Source organism: Paramisgurnus dabryanus, chromosome 19 (assembly GCF_030506205.2).
Source record: "Paramisgurnus dabryanus chromosome 19, PD_genome_1.1, whole genome shotgun sequence".
Classification (NCBI taxonomy): domain Eukaryota; kingdom Metazoa; phylum Chordata; class Actinopteri; order Cypriniformes; family Cobitidae; genus Paramisgurnus; species Paramisgurnus dabryanus.
The window spans coordinates 15,677,414-15,694,420 of NC_133355.1; the positions used below are offsets into that span (position 1 = coordinate 15,677,414).

Consider the following 17,007-nt stretch of genomic DNA (forward strand, 5'->3'; position numbering starts at 1 on the left):
TTCCCCCGTTGGGCGTGGTTTTCAGGTTATGACGCGTTGCGCTGCTTAAAAATTTTTGCATTATTCAATATCTTTGATTGATAATTTTTTTATGTTTCTTATGGCTCGTGTCACCTACAATCACTTCCTATAAATATACTTGGCTTTGGCGGTTAAACGTGTACAAACAATAAAATACACAGGGAAACTTCAGACACAGAGCACTTTAATAGAGCCAGCGTGCCACAACAAAAGAAAAACACAAGACAAACACATAAAGAAATAAAAATATTGCCTGCAAGTCTTCACAGTCTGTACCCTAGAACACAAGAGATGTTTATCAGTTGCTAGATTCACTCTCAAAATAATGTTTTATGTATAAACAAACTGAGACAACTTATCACCTGCTGTTATCAAAAGTGAATAGGTGAGAAATCGCAATGAAAGGTAGGCTCTGCTTCGCTGACTCTAATTGGCAGGCTGTGTCCCGTGTCTTCAGATTCTGCCTTAATGTTGGGCAGCAGGGGATCTGGGTTAGGTTTGGATAGGCCGGGAGGGGGCGCACCTTGTAGCTGGATATAGTGTTGCTGGGAAAGCAGTTGGGGGTAGTGGCCCTCATGACCCTGTGATGACAATTGTGGCCGAAACACCGCCTGTGTAAACTGACCCGACTGTCCGTACACATCAGTGGTCCAAGGGTGGGCCTGAAATGCTTCATATAAACACACATCACATATTGGTGATTTCCAAATGGTGTTTCTTTCAAAAAAGTGTGTGTGTGGTATGTGCTGATGTTTCTTATTTACCATGCACTCCTGATTGCAGCAGCATTTGGTTGCCAGTTTGAGACTGGAGGTAGGCATGCCCACTACTGCTGTAAGCAGGCGCAGCACTGTTAGTACCCGTGGTAAGGGGTAAATACTGAGCACTGCTGCCTTCAGTGGGGTTGGGTGTGAGGTAAGGAGAGGGTGTAAGGTAGGACAGGTGGGAGTATTGGGGCAATAGTGTGTTGGTCTGTTGGGGCATAAGACAACTGGTTTGCTGAGGTAACAGTGTGTTTGTATGTTGAGGCAAAAGAGTGCTGGTTTGCTGTGATAATAAAGTGTTAGACTGCTGAGGGAACGTATTGAGCTGAAAGTTCACAGAGCTGTTTTGAGAGGCAGAGGTCATGTAGTCCAGCTTTAAAGAGGAGCCCAAACCATCATAGTCAAACCTGTGAAGAGCAAAAACACAAAAATATTACTTTCCAGTAAAAACGGTTCAACATTAGAAACGAGATCAACTTAAGACGCAGCATAGCATAAGATAGTCTGACTTGATGATATATCTTAAATGTATTTCAGGGTACATAAACAAATAAGAAAGGCAAAGGCAAGTGAAAAAATATACTTAGACTGAATGGACTTAAAAGAAGTCTAAACATCACATACAGTTTTGACCCTCAAAAGGGGACATTTCACAAAACCTTTTTAGGATGTTAAATAGATCTTTGGTGTCCCCAGAGTACATATGTGAAGATTTAGCTCAAAATACCATATAGATAATTTATTATAGCATGTTAAAATTGCTTTGTAGGTGTGAGCAAAAATGTGCAGTTTTTGGGTGTGTCCTTTAAAATGCAAATGAGTTGATCTCTGCACTAAATGGCAGTGCCGTGGTTGGATAGTGCAGATTAAGGGACATATTATCCCCATCTGACATCACAAGGGGAGCCAATTTTCAATGACCTATTTTTTCCACATGCTTGCAGAGAATGGTTTACCAAAACTAAGTTACTGGGTTGTTCTTTTTCACATTTTCTAGGTTAATAAAAGCACTGGGGACCCAATTATAGCACTTAAACATGGAACATGTCAGATTTTTATGATATGTCCCCTTTAAGTAAATTTATCTTTGTTAAAGTGTTTAAAAAAAAAATTCCAGATAAATTGTGACCCGGCCTGTGAAAACCCAATGAAAGTCATTTCAAATTTTGTTATTTACTGTCCTACATAATGTAAAGAATATTCTGTTAAAAAATAACCTTAATATCTTTAATATTGACTTGAGGTCATGTCAAAGATTGAAATCCATGTAAAATCAATGATTGAAATCAAACTTTAATGCTCCAAATCTCACAATTAGATAGAATTTAGCTTGGACTTCACAGACAACCATAAAAGGACTGAAAGTTTAAAGTAAGTTGAATTAAAAGTTTAGTTTTTTCGAAACACATAACTGATGATAACTCCAGCACAGCTGCGTTACAAATACCCACACTTGCGGTCTCGGCCACTCAAAAGCGGTGCAGGCGACAGGAAGTAAGTATGCAAGACTGTCCCATGTCTTAAAACTGGTGCAGTGCCCTTAACCCACACTATACCCACACTATCTCAAATACTGTTTCGGAGCGGTATTGAAGGCTAAGCGTATCCCATCATGCATTATGTTCTGGATGTAAATCATAAGACTTTTGGCTAAACCTCACGAAACGTTGCAGAAACTTTTAATTGTAAGTTAATAAATGGATATTTCATTTTTTAGTAGTAAAATGGAAAGTGTTGCACATTTTATTTGTGCAAAGATTGTTATTGTGTAAAACATCTGCAACTGCTTATATCACATCATTAAAAACAACATTAACTGTGGTGTTTATTCAGGGAGTTTTTACAGTTGCAAAGAATTCTGCTTCTGAAAGTTTCAGATAAGTGTAGATAATAATCTACAAGTTCAGCAAATGTTAATCAGAGTGTTTATGTGTTAATTTTATTTAAAGAAAAACTTATTTAACACGTTTTAAGTAGCCCAAATAAAAAACGAATACACTTTGGTGGAAATTGCTGCCACTACCTGGATTTTAACAGTTGATAAGTATCTCCCAACAGGTGATTCTACATGCACGCTTGTGATCTTCACCCCACTACAACACTTTGGGCCAAATACAGGAAATACGTCATATGCAAGTAGTCAAGGCGCAATGACCAGAAGTGTGAGTACTGCATTTGGATGCAGCCTATGTTTATTGTCACTGCTTAAAGCTGACATCTAGCGGTCAATAAGGGAACTGCAGTAAATTAATAATCAAGTTTTACACAAACCCAGTATCAGTCTGCAGGCTCAGTGGCGTTGTATCTGTAGAGCTGGCTTCGCTGTGTTCAGGTGTGTCCAGCAACAGGGAAACAGTGTGTGTGGGGGGGTTGTACGTAGTGATGAGAGGCAGGGACGCGCGCCGTATCGGAGGAGGACTGTGCATGGGAGGGGGCATGTACTCCAAGAATCCTCCTTGAGACACACACGGTCCTACATCAACACAGGCTGGATCTGATGCATGCACAGAAAATATTATTTAATCTAATAAACAATTCACACACTGATAATGTCTGATAAATATTTTAAATGTACAATTGTTTGTTAAGGTTTAATCAGATCTAATTAAATATAATATTACTTAGTCCTATGTATTATTTATTTTATTTAAAAGTCACAAGGGTGGATTCACGGAAAAAAAGCTTATCCTAGTCCCAGCATCAAATGCATGTTTGAGCTGCCTTAATTTAAAAACACAGACATATCTTAACATATATCAGTGCCACTGTTTTGTAACAAGATGCACACAAGTATTGTTTTTGTAAGGTTTTTTTTTATTACTTAAATGTAATATAATATAATTATATATAGGCCTAGTCCTGGATTAATCTAAACCCTGACCCTTAGTGTCCTTAAGTCCTGATGTGTATGAATGTGTGACCTGGGGCACTGGTGCAGCTGGTCAGGAAGGTACTGTATGGGGGAAGAGTGTTTCCAGGCTTAGGATGCTGAGGTGCAACAGCAGGACCTGTGTACACTTGCGGCCTATGCAAAGATGCACACACATACAAAACAATTAACACTAGATATTACATATATCGGATAACTTACTATTAGTGAATATGTTTAAAGAGTCTAACCTGTTGACTTGGACACAAGATTGACTGCGACTTGGAACTTTTTTTGCTGTGGCTTTTGCGGTTTTCCTCCATTTGGCTCGACGATTCTGAAACCACACCTGTTACAGGAAACAGGGGACTCATATTATTTAAGGGGACTTAAATAATAAATATATTTATACCAGGGATTTCTTAACCGAGGTATGTACAAAATAAATTACAACTTCAGAACTTCAGACAAGTTCTTGCACTGCAGTGTACAACTTTGGCAAATAAAATGAACAATTACTGACTTTGACAATGGTGGATGTTGTGGTTGTAAAGGTTGAGTGCTCAGTTACAACGATACACAAATTCAAGAGAAAGTTGTATATATAAAGAAATGATTTCTAGTGAGCAATGACCATGATTCTCTGGGGTGTAACACCGATAGCTGCAGCGATCTCTTTTCTCTTGTCTCCATCAGGATAATGATCGTCCTGAAACACACGCTCCAGCTCCTCCAACTGATCTATACACACACACAACAAAACCAAATATACATTAATATACATCCATAAACATAACTGCGAAATTAGACTTGATATGTAAGAGTATCAAAATAAGAAGCATTCAGTTACAAACATCTCTTCATGTACTATTTTGCACATGATTTCAAATGACATCATACAAACCAATTTAGTTGTTTTTTACACATTTAAGGGGAACATTTTCATTACAGCAACGTGTCTATGACTGGATTTGGGTTCTTTGACATGGAAATGTTTATAATTAAAAAATCTAAAAAATAAAAAGCTTCAGTGCATGTTATACTATAAACATTTACAGTAAAGAAACATGTGGTATTTGGTGATCATTGGTAAATGCAGAGATAATAAAAAGAAATATAAATGTGTCCAAAACCAATTTTCTCATCCTCCGCAACAATTTTCAATCATTGTTTAAGCCCTCAATGAACCAACATTTTCAAAAACAAAATTGTTGGTAGGGACATAATTGACTGTGACACTCAAGATGGCTACCAGGTAAGCAGTTGTTATATTTTAAAGTTGAAATTTTGTTTGTCATAGTACCTAGACAACTTTTTAGTTCTCATTACGAAACATGAGTTTGTAAATGCATATATTTAATGTAATATCATGTTGCCGTAATGATAATTTTTGATAATTATAATCTAAAAAATGTAAATAATTCTATAGGAAATATTTGTTTAAATCCTCTGAAAATAATGGTTATAGTAAGTTGAGACCTTAATCTTATATGTGCGAAAAAATTGGCTTCAAGGGCTTTTTAAAAATTCTGATGCTGGACACCTTCTAAATCTGGATTTCGTGAGAATCACCTTTATGTGCATATACACCAGTCTTACCAGTGCTGTAAAAAGTGCGTGTTTTCTTCTTCGGAGGCATCAGTGGGGCATCGGGCCTGATGGAGGCTAAAGTCTGTGTGCTGGTCTCTCCACCGACACACTGCAGAGGCAGCAGCGGGGCCGTTCTGCTGTTGAAACGTGTTAAGCGTCGAGTGTACACCTGCCTCAGTGTCACCTCAACCTGCCCTGTGGATGCCATCACGGCTTGGGACTCCGCAGCAGGGCTTCTATCGTACGGCCGTTTTCGGAAGCACGGGGCCTCCAGATGGGCCTGTGGTGGGACTTGAGTGTGGAGCAGTGGTTGAAACGAGAGCGTGGTGGGATTTTGAGGCGGTAATGAGAGAGTTAAAGGTCTGGGTGGGGATTCTATAGGAGGCTGGGGTAAATTTGACGTATTTGGGGGGCATAACATAAGTTCTTCGCTCATACATCTCTCCACTGACTGCTCACACACCATCACTAGATCTATGGTACAATCAGGGCCCATTTGCAAAATACAATCGTCCTCTAAAGATGCGACCCCCAAAGTGGTGGTCTCTTGATCATCATCTGCTTTTGTTTCGTTATGTTCTAAACCTGCTGCTGTATAGCTGTCATCCACTTCACCTTCTTTATATTTTTCGTATGCTGATACAAAATCTTCCTCCTTGTTTTGCTCTTCTCCAGTGTTTTTCTGTTTAACATCATGTTCATCCTGTGTTTTCTCTTCCTCACATGTCTCTGTTTTCCTGTCCTCAAACTCTTGATCTTTGGTCCAGTGTTCCTCAGGATTGTCTGCTTTTACCTCAGCGTCCTTCTTTAACTCCTCTGATACCTCATCTTTCATCTCTTCCTTCATGCTTTTTTCTTTTTTATCACTGTTTACGTCCCTCTCATCATCCTGGTCTGTGTGTCTGTATCCACAGTAACCTCTCTGTTCTTCATCCTCACAAAGAGGAAATGGATCATCTGTTAATATAAACAGGACAAAATAGACAACTAACAGTACAGTAACCATAAAACTTGAATGTGCAACAAATGAGATCTAGTCTCCTCTTTAAATTAATTCACAACTGATTCAGCTTTGGATTGAATACAGTGTGTAGTACTTTAACAAATTCAGTAAAATTTGTAATATTATTTTAATTCAAATATTAGAAAAGTCGTATGGAAATCATAGAAAACAGAAGAATTATGAAATGTATACAATACCTATTGATGGTATTGATCATTGTACAAACTTGGGATAGGCTGTTAAAGCTTTTAACCAATGTCAACCAAAGTGTGTGGTAAAAATAATCATTTTTTTACTTTAATTTTTTCCGTACTTTATTAAAAAAATAACATGAAAAAACACCATAGTATTCTTTAGTATAGTAAACTCTAGTAAAATAAAATTATATGTAAAGTTTACTACAGTATTTTAATACAGTTATAGTAAACTGTACAGAAACCGTAGTGTACATTAGCATCAATATTTTATACTACAATTAACTACAGCTTACTACTAAAGTATACTACAGTATTTATCGTGTTGGTAGTTACGAAACAATAGGCTACAAGTTTTTTATTTACGACTTTCTCCACGTGCGCGTGAATCACTAATTAGACAATAAGTTGACCCTCCGCCCTATGTATCAAACCATTAGACCTTTAAGTCCCGTCTAGAAACGAGACCAATTAGACAATTATCGGTTTTAAAATTAGTCAATCAGCTCATTTACAACAATTGACCCACCGTAATCACTGGCAAACAGGTCATCTTCAGCCATCTTGTTAACCACAGGTTTGTAACATTAAATAACAGTGAACTTGAGTAAAGCGCAAACTGCACGTTGGGTATTGATTGATAACCTGCGCGAGCTGCTCATCTTACATCACGTGATGAGAAGGTGAGGCGCTTCCGTTAAGTCATCGCGTGTACAGGGGCCGGTTGCACCAGCTGTGCGTAAGTTACAACGTAGCTTAGTTACGACGTAAATAGGCACTAAGTTACAACTTACGCACTACTAAATGTTTTTGCGTTGCACCATTAAACTTAGTTTAAACGTAACAATACGTTGTAACTAAATATTTACGGAAGCCCCTGTCCATGAATAACGTTTGGAATAAGATGTCATCCAGATTATATAACATCGATGAGCTCGTATTAATTATGAAGAGCCGCAAATTCGTCAACCACTTTTCAAGAACTGTTTAATTTTCTGTGTATCCATCAATTAAAATAAGATTTAAAATTTCTTCCTGTTTATTTTCTCTTCCATGTGTGGGATATATATTTTCAATTAAAAGTGTAATGTTTTGAGTTCGATAACATATGCTTTAACGTCTTTTTTTAACTTTCAGTTTAGGCGAGACAAGAATGAGTTTGAAATTACGTACTGTTCAGACTATTTCCTGCTTGCCCATTATAAGGCTTGTGATTGGGTTAAGGAAAATAAACGTCATTCTATGCGACAACGCATTACTTTATGGAGAGCTTACGACCTACTAGCTACGTTCTTCCTTAAGAACAAGTGGTGCAACCGAATTAAGTAAAGAGTTAGTTATAAACTAGCTAGTAGTTACTAAGCCTCTAGTTTGGACTTTACGTCCCAGTTTAAGTAAGAACTTACGAACGACTGGTGCAACCCTACCCAGGTGCATTCCTCAATCCACGCGATTTTAAGTCGAAATAAACATTAACTTAAGGTATAAGTGATTTACCAACTGTTTTACTTTTTATACTTTTAACTGCTTTAAATTAAAGGATTTTGTGTCTTAAAAATGAAAACTTTTTGACTCTTAAAGGGATAGATCACCTTAAAAAAATCGTAATTTCTTTACCCCATACAACAAATATCTTTTATATCTTATTGTGTTCAACAGAAAAAATAAACTCATACATGTTTAGAACAACATGAGGGTAAAGAAATTATGACAGAATTTTCATTTTTGGGTGAACTATCATTTTTTAAGTTTGGCAGAAAAATGTAAGTATACTATGTGTAAAATTGTAATGGTTCAAAATAAGAAAAAAACATTAATGTGGTAATATGCGGTTCTGAACAAAACATTTAAAGGGGACATTTTACAATACTTTTTTAAGATTAAAAAGTTTTGTGTCCCCAGAGTACATGTGTGAAGTTCTAGCTCAAAATATCATAGATAATTTATAATATTGTATTAAAATTCCCACTTTGTAGGTGTGAGCAAAAATGTTTTTGGGTGTGTCCTTTAAAATGCAAATGTGATGATCTTTGCACTAAATAGCAGTGCTGTGGTTGGATAGTGCAGATTTGGTGGCGGTATTATTCATAGATATGTATATAAAGGCTAGATGGCTCAAGGCGGAGTCAGCTGTGTCGTCACTTGGCGGCCATCTTAGGTCAGTGCTGCCATAGTGCTGCTCCCTGCTGCTGTGGACGGAAGGTGAGTGACATACGCCAACTAAAATGCTCGTAACTTGCTGAATTCTTGACGGATTTACAAACGGTTTGGTTTTTTACAAACGTTATTAACGTGGCTATAATTCTGGATGCTTTAACATGTTTCATGAATTTTTTATTTATTTTTAGTATACGTATTCAGTGTCATAGGTACATCTTTGACGTTTATAACAAACCAATCCGTTTGAAAATCGGTAAAAAATTAAGCAAGTTATGGTCATTTAAAAGTACCTGCATCATTAAAACTCAATGCTACGAGTGAGCGAGCGCCCTGTCCTAAGATGGCCGCCAAAATGCGGACGTTCCACTCAATTGGCCATCAGCGCGGACGAGCCATCTAGCCTTTATATACATATCTATGGTATTATTCCCTTATGACATCACAAATAGAGCCAACTTTGAATGACCTATTTTTCTCACATGCTTGCAGAGAATGGTTTACCAAAACTAAGTTACTGGGTTAATCTTTTTTACATTTGGTCGATAAAATCACTGGGGACCCAATTATAGCATGTAAACATGGAAAAAGTCAGATTTTCATGATATATCCTTTTAACACCAAAATAAGGCTCAGGCTGTATTTATTACTTTGTATTTGTTAAGTAAATGCATTTGCTAACGTGAACAAACAATGAGCAATAGTTTTTCAGCATTTATTAACCCTGTAAAGCCCTCGGTTGTACTACAACATCAGTTTAATGTCTAATAAAATATAAATGTATGTTATTTTCTCTTTAAAACTACATTTACACAACTAAAAAGTCCTATTGTTTAACCCTGCAATAATTTTGAATGGTAGACTTTGTAAATAGGTTTGTTTTCCTGGCCATGAACTTACAAAACCTGCAAACCTGCCTTGAAAAACACAACCTTTTTTACTAGACTAAATAAATCAACAATCATGGAAGTAAAATGCCTAAAATATCTTGGTGTTAGTTAATGACGATACATTTGATCATTTTAGTTCATATAAAACAATGTATAAATGTATTTTGAAATTAATATGAACTAAGATGAAGTATTCTTTCATGTTAGGTAATAATTTACTACTTAAATAACTAGGAGACATACAATCTTATTGTGAAGTACAGACATCTGTAGCTCCTTAAATGTATTGTTTACACTAAAATGAAAATTATGTCATCTACTCACCCTCCAAACCTGTAGAAATGTCTTTGTTCTGCTGAACACAAAGTAAGATATTTGTAATCAAGCAGGAGCACCATTAACTTCAATAGCAAGAAAATAATACTATGAAAGTCAATGGTGATACAAAACTGTTTGGTTACAAACATTGCTCAAAATATCTTTGTGTTCAGCGGAACTAAGAAATTAAGATGAAAGTAAATGACAGAATTTTTGCTAGAACTATCCCTTTAACTTTTAAAGGTGCAGTGTGTACATTTTAGCGGCATCTATTGGCGAGGTTGCGAATTGCATCCAATGGCCCACTTCACTGCTCTTCCCTCCCTTTTGAAACACAGAGAATTTACAGTAGCCGGCATCCAGAAAAACATGTCATCGACGAAGACAAATTAGTAAAAAAGTTTGTCCGTTAAGGGCTTCTGTAGAAACATGGTGGCACAAAATGGCGACTTCCACGTAAGGGAACCCTCGGTGTATGTAGATAAAAACGTTCTATTCTAAGGTAATAAGAAGTGTTACTAACTTAAAAAAAAAAATGTATGAAATCACAGCAGCTACAAAGATAACAATCAAGTTTTTATTTAGAATAGAGTGGCATATTAGTGACAGAATTTTCTCTTTATACACAAATCAACCAATGAGGAAAAAACTAAAAAAAGTTCTTTAAAAAATGTGCATGTATGAAACAACGCTGGGCGACCATCAGACCAGGACCATGCTAGTCTGTGATTGGCACACAGACACAGAAAGGCCCGCCTCATATTTGGCTATGAATAAAAGAGTGAGAAATTACAGGTAGAAATGAGTAGAAAAGACAGTATTGCAAACTCAACGTTCCACTGACATCCACAAAGTTAACACAGTGACCTCCAAACAATCCTGTGTGGACAGGTGCACATTAGGTGTTGGAAAGTAGGGAAGATTAGATTGTAGACGTGGGGGTAAAAGCCGTGAACATCACTGTAATCGAAATATTTAACCACCAGCATTAACAACAGCTTGAAAAGAGCCTATTTTTTTGTCCTTTGCTTTACAAAAATTCTTGTGTTAAACAATCATCATGTCTTAAAACCTGATTCTAGGCTTGTAATTATGTTTAGCATAAGAAATCTATTTTGAACATTATTCCAGCCTTTCTATTTCATTAACAATAGTGAATGCTGAGGACTATTTTGTCCTGACTTGGTCATAAACACAGCCGAGTATAAATCCTGCATTAATAAGAGAGAAAACTTTAGGAATTTAAAATAGGACAAGATTTGCTCAGTTTCCAAAAGTTGTTACTATAGTAATTCAAGCATAGGTGTGCTGTGACAGCTTCGAAATTCCCCTAGGTCCTATTTAGTAGGCCCAGACTGTGATTCTAGGTTAAAAATGCTTTTGCATTTGTGCAATTGTGTATTATAGCAATTTAAGTGTGAGACAATGACAATATGTCCTCACATTGGAAGAACTACTGGCGAGGGAAACAAACTTCCAGATTCATCATAACACATACAGTATACACACTCTCAGACTGTTAAGACATGAGCATACAATATTTAAGATACAAGTACAGCTGCACAGGTGTGACAATACAATCTCAGATTGAAGTACAACCACCACCCCATATGGATGCAATCCCATTTCCTATCCCCCAAAATGTATCAAAGAAAACAGTGTGGAGTCTTCAATGTGCTTGGTTGATTATGTATGAGTGTGTGCCTTATGGGTAGTTTTTTTTTTTACATAAAAAATCTTTACCGTGCATTCTAAATGCATGATTTATGATATAGCAGGAAGAGTTATTTGATGTCACGTTCCAATGCAATGCCAGTTTTACCCTCAGCTTTATGATATGTTGATAAAATGGCAGAATATAACTTATAATGTTAATATATTTTAAATGATGTGTAAATACAATTTCATCATTTTACATCATGTGCTACAGCCGCGAGCACCACTGACATCATACAACATGACATCACGCATACATTCGAAGCGTGTCAACCACAGTCCCGTGGCACCGTGCGTGTTCTGTTGTTGATAGCTTGTTATTGCTAATTCATGCATTTCTAGTCGTTTCGTTTTTTTAATGGATAAATGTATCACAAGCTGACACAACATTTCAACAAATAGAAATAACGCTACCTCCTGCTTCATTAAAGGCTTTTAGCTTAGATATTTTTCCCTAAATTTCCCATGAACCATTAAGTTAATGTCTGCCTTGCATCTGTTAGCCACAGCGATAATGTTCCAGTCCTCCCCATTCTAACAACCATATCTAACACTCTTTCTTATTAAAACCTTATCTTAAAGAGCTTACAAATAAAAGAATGTTGTTTGTGTTGTGTGAAAATGTGCAATTCTGTATTAAAGAGTGAATTCTGACAGATAAACCTTGAGATTTTGTGCCTTGAAAACGAAAACCAGAGACCAACTTATCAGTGAAATGCTAAAGCACTGCTCAAAACATTTCTCTAGGCTGATATACAGTCATTTCTCTGGAATGTATATTAACAGAAACACTTCACAATGTTACAGAAAAAATAACTCGAGGATGTAGATTTCGATAGCACTGCTTTTGCGTGGATATCAATAGCGTACAATAGCATGGTTAAAAGTATGATAAAACCAAAAGTGGAGTTGATATTTACACCGATAAAACCTTACTGCACAGCTAAATAGATAATATCCTTCACTACGAATATTAGGATCACCATTTTCCTTCCATTCAGAGCTGCTGATATATTATTGATTATTACTATTGATTACTAAAGTCTTTATACAGAGCAGAGGAGAGGCTAGTCCTCTGAATCTATGCATGCGCTCCCTCACAGCAAATCTTCAGTGTTTTTGTGTGCTGTGTTCTACGTTGTACATGTTTCGGGTTCCCTTGCACCAATCAGAAGACGATGCTGCAGACAGCAGGACCTGCATGCTCTCGCCAGCAGAGGGAGTCAGGCTGTGTGTGTCTGCATTCGTGTATGTGTGTACGCTGGGGTCACAAGGGGCACCTTAGACATACATCACACACACACACAGACACGCACATCACTCTCTGCTCAAGCTCAGTTTCTAGCACCAGGGATATGGAAGGCACCAAACTACGTTGGATCACTGACCTTGGTGACAGAAGAGCTCTCTTTACTCCTAAACTTTTTATTTTCCCTCCCGCACAATCTCTCAATGACCCCCTCTCAATTATTTTTCTCCTCCCAATATTTTCATGCTGTTTTTGTTTTATTTTTATTTTTGCTCCCATGTTTTCTGTCCGAGAGGAATATTGTGCAGAAACACATTTGAAACGCAGTGTCTTTACAAAAAAAGATTCAGATCTTCATAGAACAACAATCCTAAACATATCAATAATAATGTGTTCTTAAAAAAAGTTCTCTTTGTGTACGTGTAGACTCCGCCCACCCCACAAATAGCCCCGCCCACAGCCATTTCTATTTTTTTCTAAATTGGTCTTTTTCAGTTTTTTTCTTTTTTTGGAAAAGAAAGTCCAAGTCCGTGGAATGAGAGGCACTCTCATGAGAAACGAGGGCATAATGGGATCAAAGGGAAGGGAGAGACAAGGGGGGCGGAGGGTTGGGGGAAGGGGCAGATAAAGATGGCAAAAGGTTGGACAAATGGAGGAGAATAAATGCGCAGATGTTAGGCGTAGAATTCTTCCTGCTTGTCGGGTTTCTGGTAGGTGACGGTGGCTTGTTTGGGTTCCTCCAGTGTGTAACTGCCTTCATCTTTCTTTTTCATTCGGTAGACGAGTAACATGACAAGGAACGCGGCGAAGAGCGCTCCGACTACACCTCCGACAATCACCGCTAGAGAGAGGGAACAAGAGACATAATGATTACTTTAGCATAGGATGGTATTAAGATCCTTCTTCGCTGATCTGTTTAGCATTGATATTACTTCTGTGAACCAGAGGACCCAGTTTACATCTGTAGACAGATCTTTAAATCAGATGTAAATGGGGAAATAAACATATATAGAGTTGTGGCCAAAAGGGTTGTCTGGGGAGGGGGAAGAATTTGTACAATATTTGTTTTTTATGCCACTACAGGAAAGATTAAACCATCAAAATATGAGGTGTAAGATACAAATGAACAAAACACTACACTTTTAAAGGGACACTCCACTTTTTTGAAAATATGCTAATTTTCCAGCTCCCCTAGAGTTAGCATAGCTTAGCATAATCCATTGAATCTGATTAGACCATTAGCATTGTGTTAAAAAAAAATAACCAAAGAGTTTCTATATTTTTCCTATTTTAAATTTGACTCTTCTGTAGTAACATCGTGTACTAAGACCGACGGAAAATTAAAAGTTGTGATTTCTAGGCCGGCCGATATGGCTAGGATTTTACTCTCATTTTGGCATAATAATAAAGGACGTTGCTGCCGTACCATCGCTGCAACAGGCTAAATATTACACAGCGCCCGAAAATAGTCCCCTTGGTAACCTTCAATAGCAGGAGACTATTTTCAGGCACTGCGAAATATCATACAAGTTAATAATACTTGTTGATCCTCTTTTGTGGTAATATTTTCTAGTCATTGAACTTGGCTATGTCTTTATAAACTTTGCACATGACATTTTTTTTCAAGCCTTTTTAAAATTCTCAATGCATTGGTTTGTACTTCAGACACACCAATGCAATATGCATACACAATTTTTGATGCAACTTTAATAAAATGTTTGAAAAAAAGAACGAAGATGTCAATTGTTCAAAGTTGGACATCACGCTTTGACCACAGCTGTACATGATGAGCATACATATATACATGATTTAAATCATGTGAGTGTCATCTCTCTTAATATGTTTTATGTTCATTAAAAAACTGCAATATTGTGGCAGCCATGCCAATGAGCAGTTATTAGTGTTTGCTTCAAAAGAAAAGAACACAATTGAGTTGTTTCACTGATGTATAGTTTGACCTAAACATAGTACACATCAAAAACAAAAATATAGAGACAAACAGACAAAATCTATGTTTAACTATGTTTAAAATCCAAGCCTAGCTAACTCGTCTGTCCAAGCAATATAGGCAAAGTACAAGCTAAAGCCAAACTAACTTAACACTACATCCTCCAGCTCCTATATCCTTTACCTATGACCAGGAAGTCTGCAAATACAAAGGCAAATAACCCTCCAATCAGAACAGCTGAGAAGAGAGAGAGAGAGCCAATATGATAACAAGAAGAGAGAGATGAGATATGCAGACAGAGATAGCGAAACAAGGTGAATGTAGGCAGAAGATGCTGTTCTCCACAGAGACGGCTAAAATAAGGTCCATTACAGGCCCACAACCTTGAAATCTTAAGAGCTATGCTGTTACGAACAACAGTTACTCTAAAATATAATGCTAACAGCTAAATCTGCATTAACATCTAGTAATGAGGTCTGCAAAATTGGCAATTAAGCCTACTTACTACGTGTTTAAATAATGATTGCCAATAATGCTGGACAATATTTTTAATACAATGTTAGTAAAGATGATTTTCAATTTTTTTTGCATTTGGCAGATGCGTTTATCTAAAGCGACCTATAGTGCGACTGGGTATATGCTTAATGTGTGCATGTGTTCCCTGGGATTCAAACCTATGCCCTTGTCATTGTTAGCACCATACTCCTGGAGCTACAGGCACAAGCAGTTACTTGCGTTATCCAGGAAGAAAAGGGGGGCAAGTGTTTTGGAAATATCAGATTCTGGTTTAAATCTACTTATATTAGAAATAAATTTGCTTATGCCAACACATAATCGGATATCACAATTTTCTTTTATGCAACCAGCTGTACTGGTCCAAAATTTCCATATATAAAAAGGCATTATTCATTGTAAATTGATATTTATGAACTTGGTCACAGGCTTAAGGATAAAACTAACGCTGTTAAATATTTTGTACTTTGGGTAAAAATATACTAGGATAGATATAGAAGAATAACAGACAGACAAACTCAGACAAGCCCCCCAAAAAGTAACTGAATAAGGGTTTGGATGAGGATTGATTTGTATCAGGGATCAGATGATAATCTCACCTATCAAAACTTCCTTCCGCTCAAGAATGTTTTTCTGAGGAAGCTGAGCAGCTGAACTTCCAGCTGTATCTACTGTGTTGCCAGTCAAATCGGGCTCCGCTTCGATGTCCGAGGCCCCTTTGCCTCGATCGACCTCGTTGCCTTGACGACTTTCATCCTCGTGGATTTCAAAATCACCACTTGGACCTGCTGCTGCAACTTCATTATTTACAGTCTCATATGAGGTTGGTGCCTAAATGAGGAAGACAAAAAATAACACAAGATAATGACTTCTCAACTGCACAATATATCATGTGAAAGTGAAGAGAACATTGCTGGGCAACAGGAACAAAAACTGCTGACTAAACGAAACTTTCTTATTTTAAGATATAAAAATGTATGTACAGTATATGAATATATATTTTATTATATGAAGCAGATATAGCATTTCGTGATGGAAGTGTGAATTTGATGTCCGCATGTTTTTTTTTATCTGAAGCATGCGCATTGTCGTGTTTACCGATCTGTATTTATTTATAGGTCTGGCTAGTGGCTAAACTGATCTCTGAAACAAATACTTGTCGAAAATAAAATGTTTTGAGTTGCTAAAGACGAGGGGAGATGACCAGCATGGATGATCACAACTGTGCAGAGAGGTTTGGCAGCCAGGCAAGAATTCAAAGACCTGTAGCTAACATAATTTTACACAGTAACTTTAGCTGAGTGTAATAGTTAATATGCGTTAGATATGATATATGGACCAAGGTAATTTACTTGTCATCTATTTCTCTTGTTATCAGAAATAAACTACTGTAAAAGGACTATGTTGTTATTGATTCTATATGGAAATCTACTAGAAGTTGCGTTTAGTCCACAAAAGCAGTTTGTTTATGTTGTTACTGCTGAAACGTCTATAAATATATAAAGTGTTGTAAAAATTTAGCGTTAAACTGTGATTTTTATTGATGTTTCTCTTTAGTTTAATGTTTCTTATAGCGTTTTCACCACGTTACGTTTATTTTTTTAGATAAATTAAAAGTTTAAATGGCTTGGCTATATGTGTGCATGTATGTAATGTATATGTATTGTTCTTTATTGGTAAATCACTTATTTTTACAGTATGAATCGCTATAGCAGTGGTTCTCAAACTGGGGGCCGCGAGATGGTGCCAGGGGGGCCCCAGTTTTATGACATTTT

At 36.9% G+C, this 17,007-nt stretch overlaps 2 protein-coding genes across 2 annotated transcripts in view; both read right to left on the reverse strand.

Moving 5' to 3' along the window:
* Positions 1 to 222: 222 nt before the first annotated feature.
* nobox (NOBOX oogenesis homeobox) lies at positions 223 to 7,028 on the reverse strand. The gene is made up of 9 exons (XM_065282283.1): positions 6,971 to 7,028; positions 5,254 to 6,201; positions 4,289 to 4,395; positions 3,906 to 4,003; positions 3,707 to 3,810; positions 3,057 to 3,279; positions 786 to 1,192; positions 384 to 691; positions 223 to 298 (listed from the first exon to the last, which is right to left on the reverse strand). Exons 1-8 carry the CDS (start codon positions 7,002 to 7,004, stop codon positions 393 to 395), a joined length of 2,220 nt encoding a protein of 739 aa, XP_065138355.1. The 5' UTR covers positions 7,005 to 7,028; the 3' UTR covers positions 223 to 298; positions 384 to 392.
* A 3,341-nt stretch (positions 7,029 to 10,369) lies between these two features.
* Positions 10,370 to 17,007, reverse strand: part of sdc3 (syndecan 3) — a 34,455-nt gene continuing 27,817 nt past the window's right edge. Inside the window, exons 4-5 of the mRNA XM_065291042.2 lie at positions 15,832 to 16,063; positions 10,370 to 13,612 (exon numbers count right to left, since the gene is read on the reverse strand). Coding sequence (XP_065147114.1) covers positions 13,446 to 13,612; positions 15,832 to 16,063 — 399 coding nt within the window. The 3' untranslated portion in view covers positions 10,370 to 13,445. The remainder of the gene's footprint in view (positions 13,613 to 15,831; positions 16,064 to 17,007) is intronic.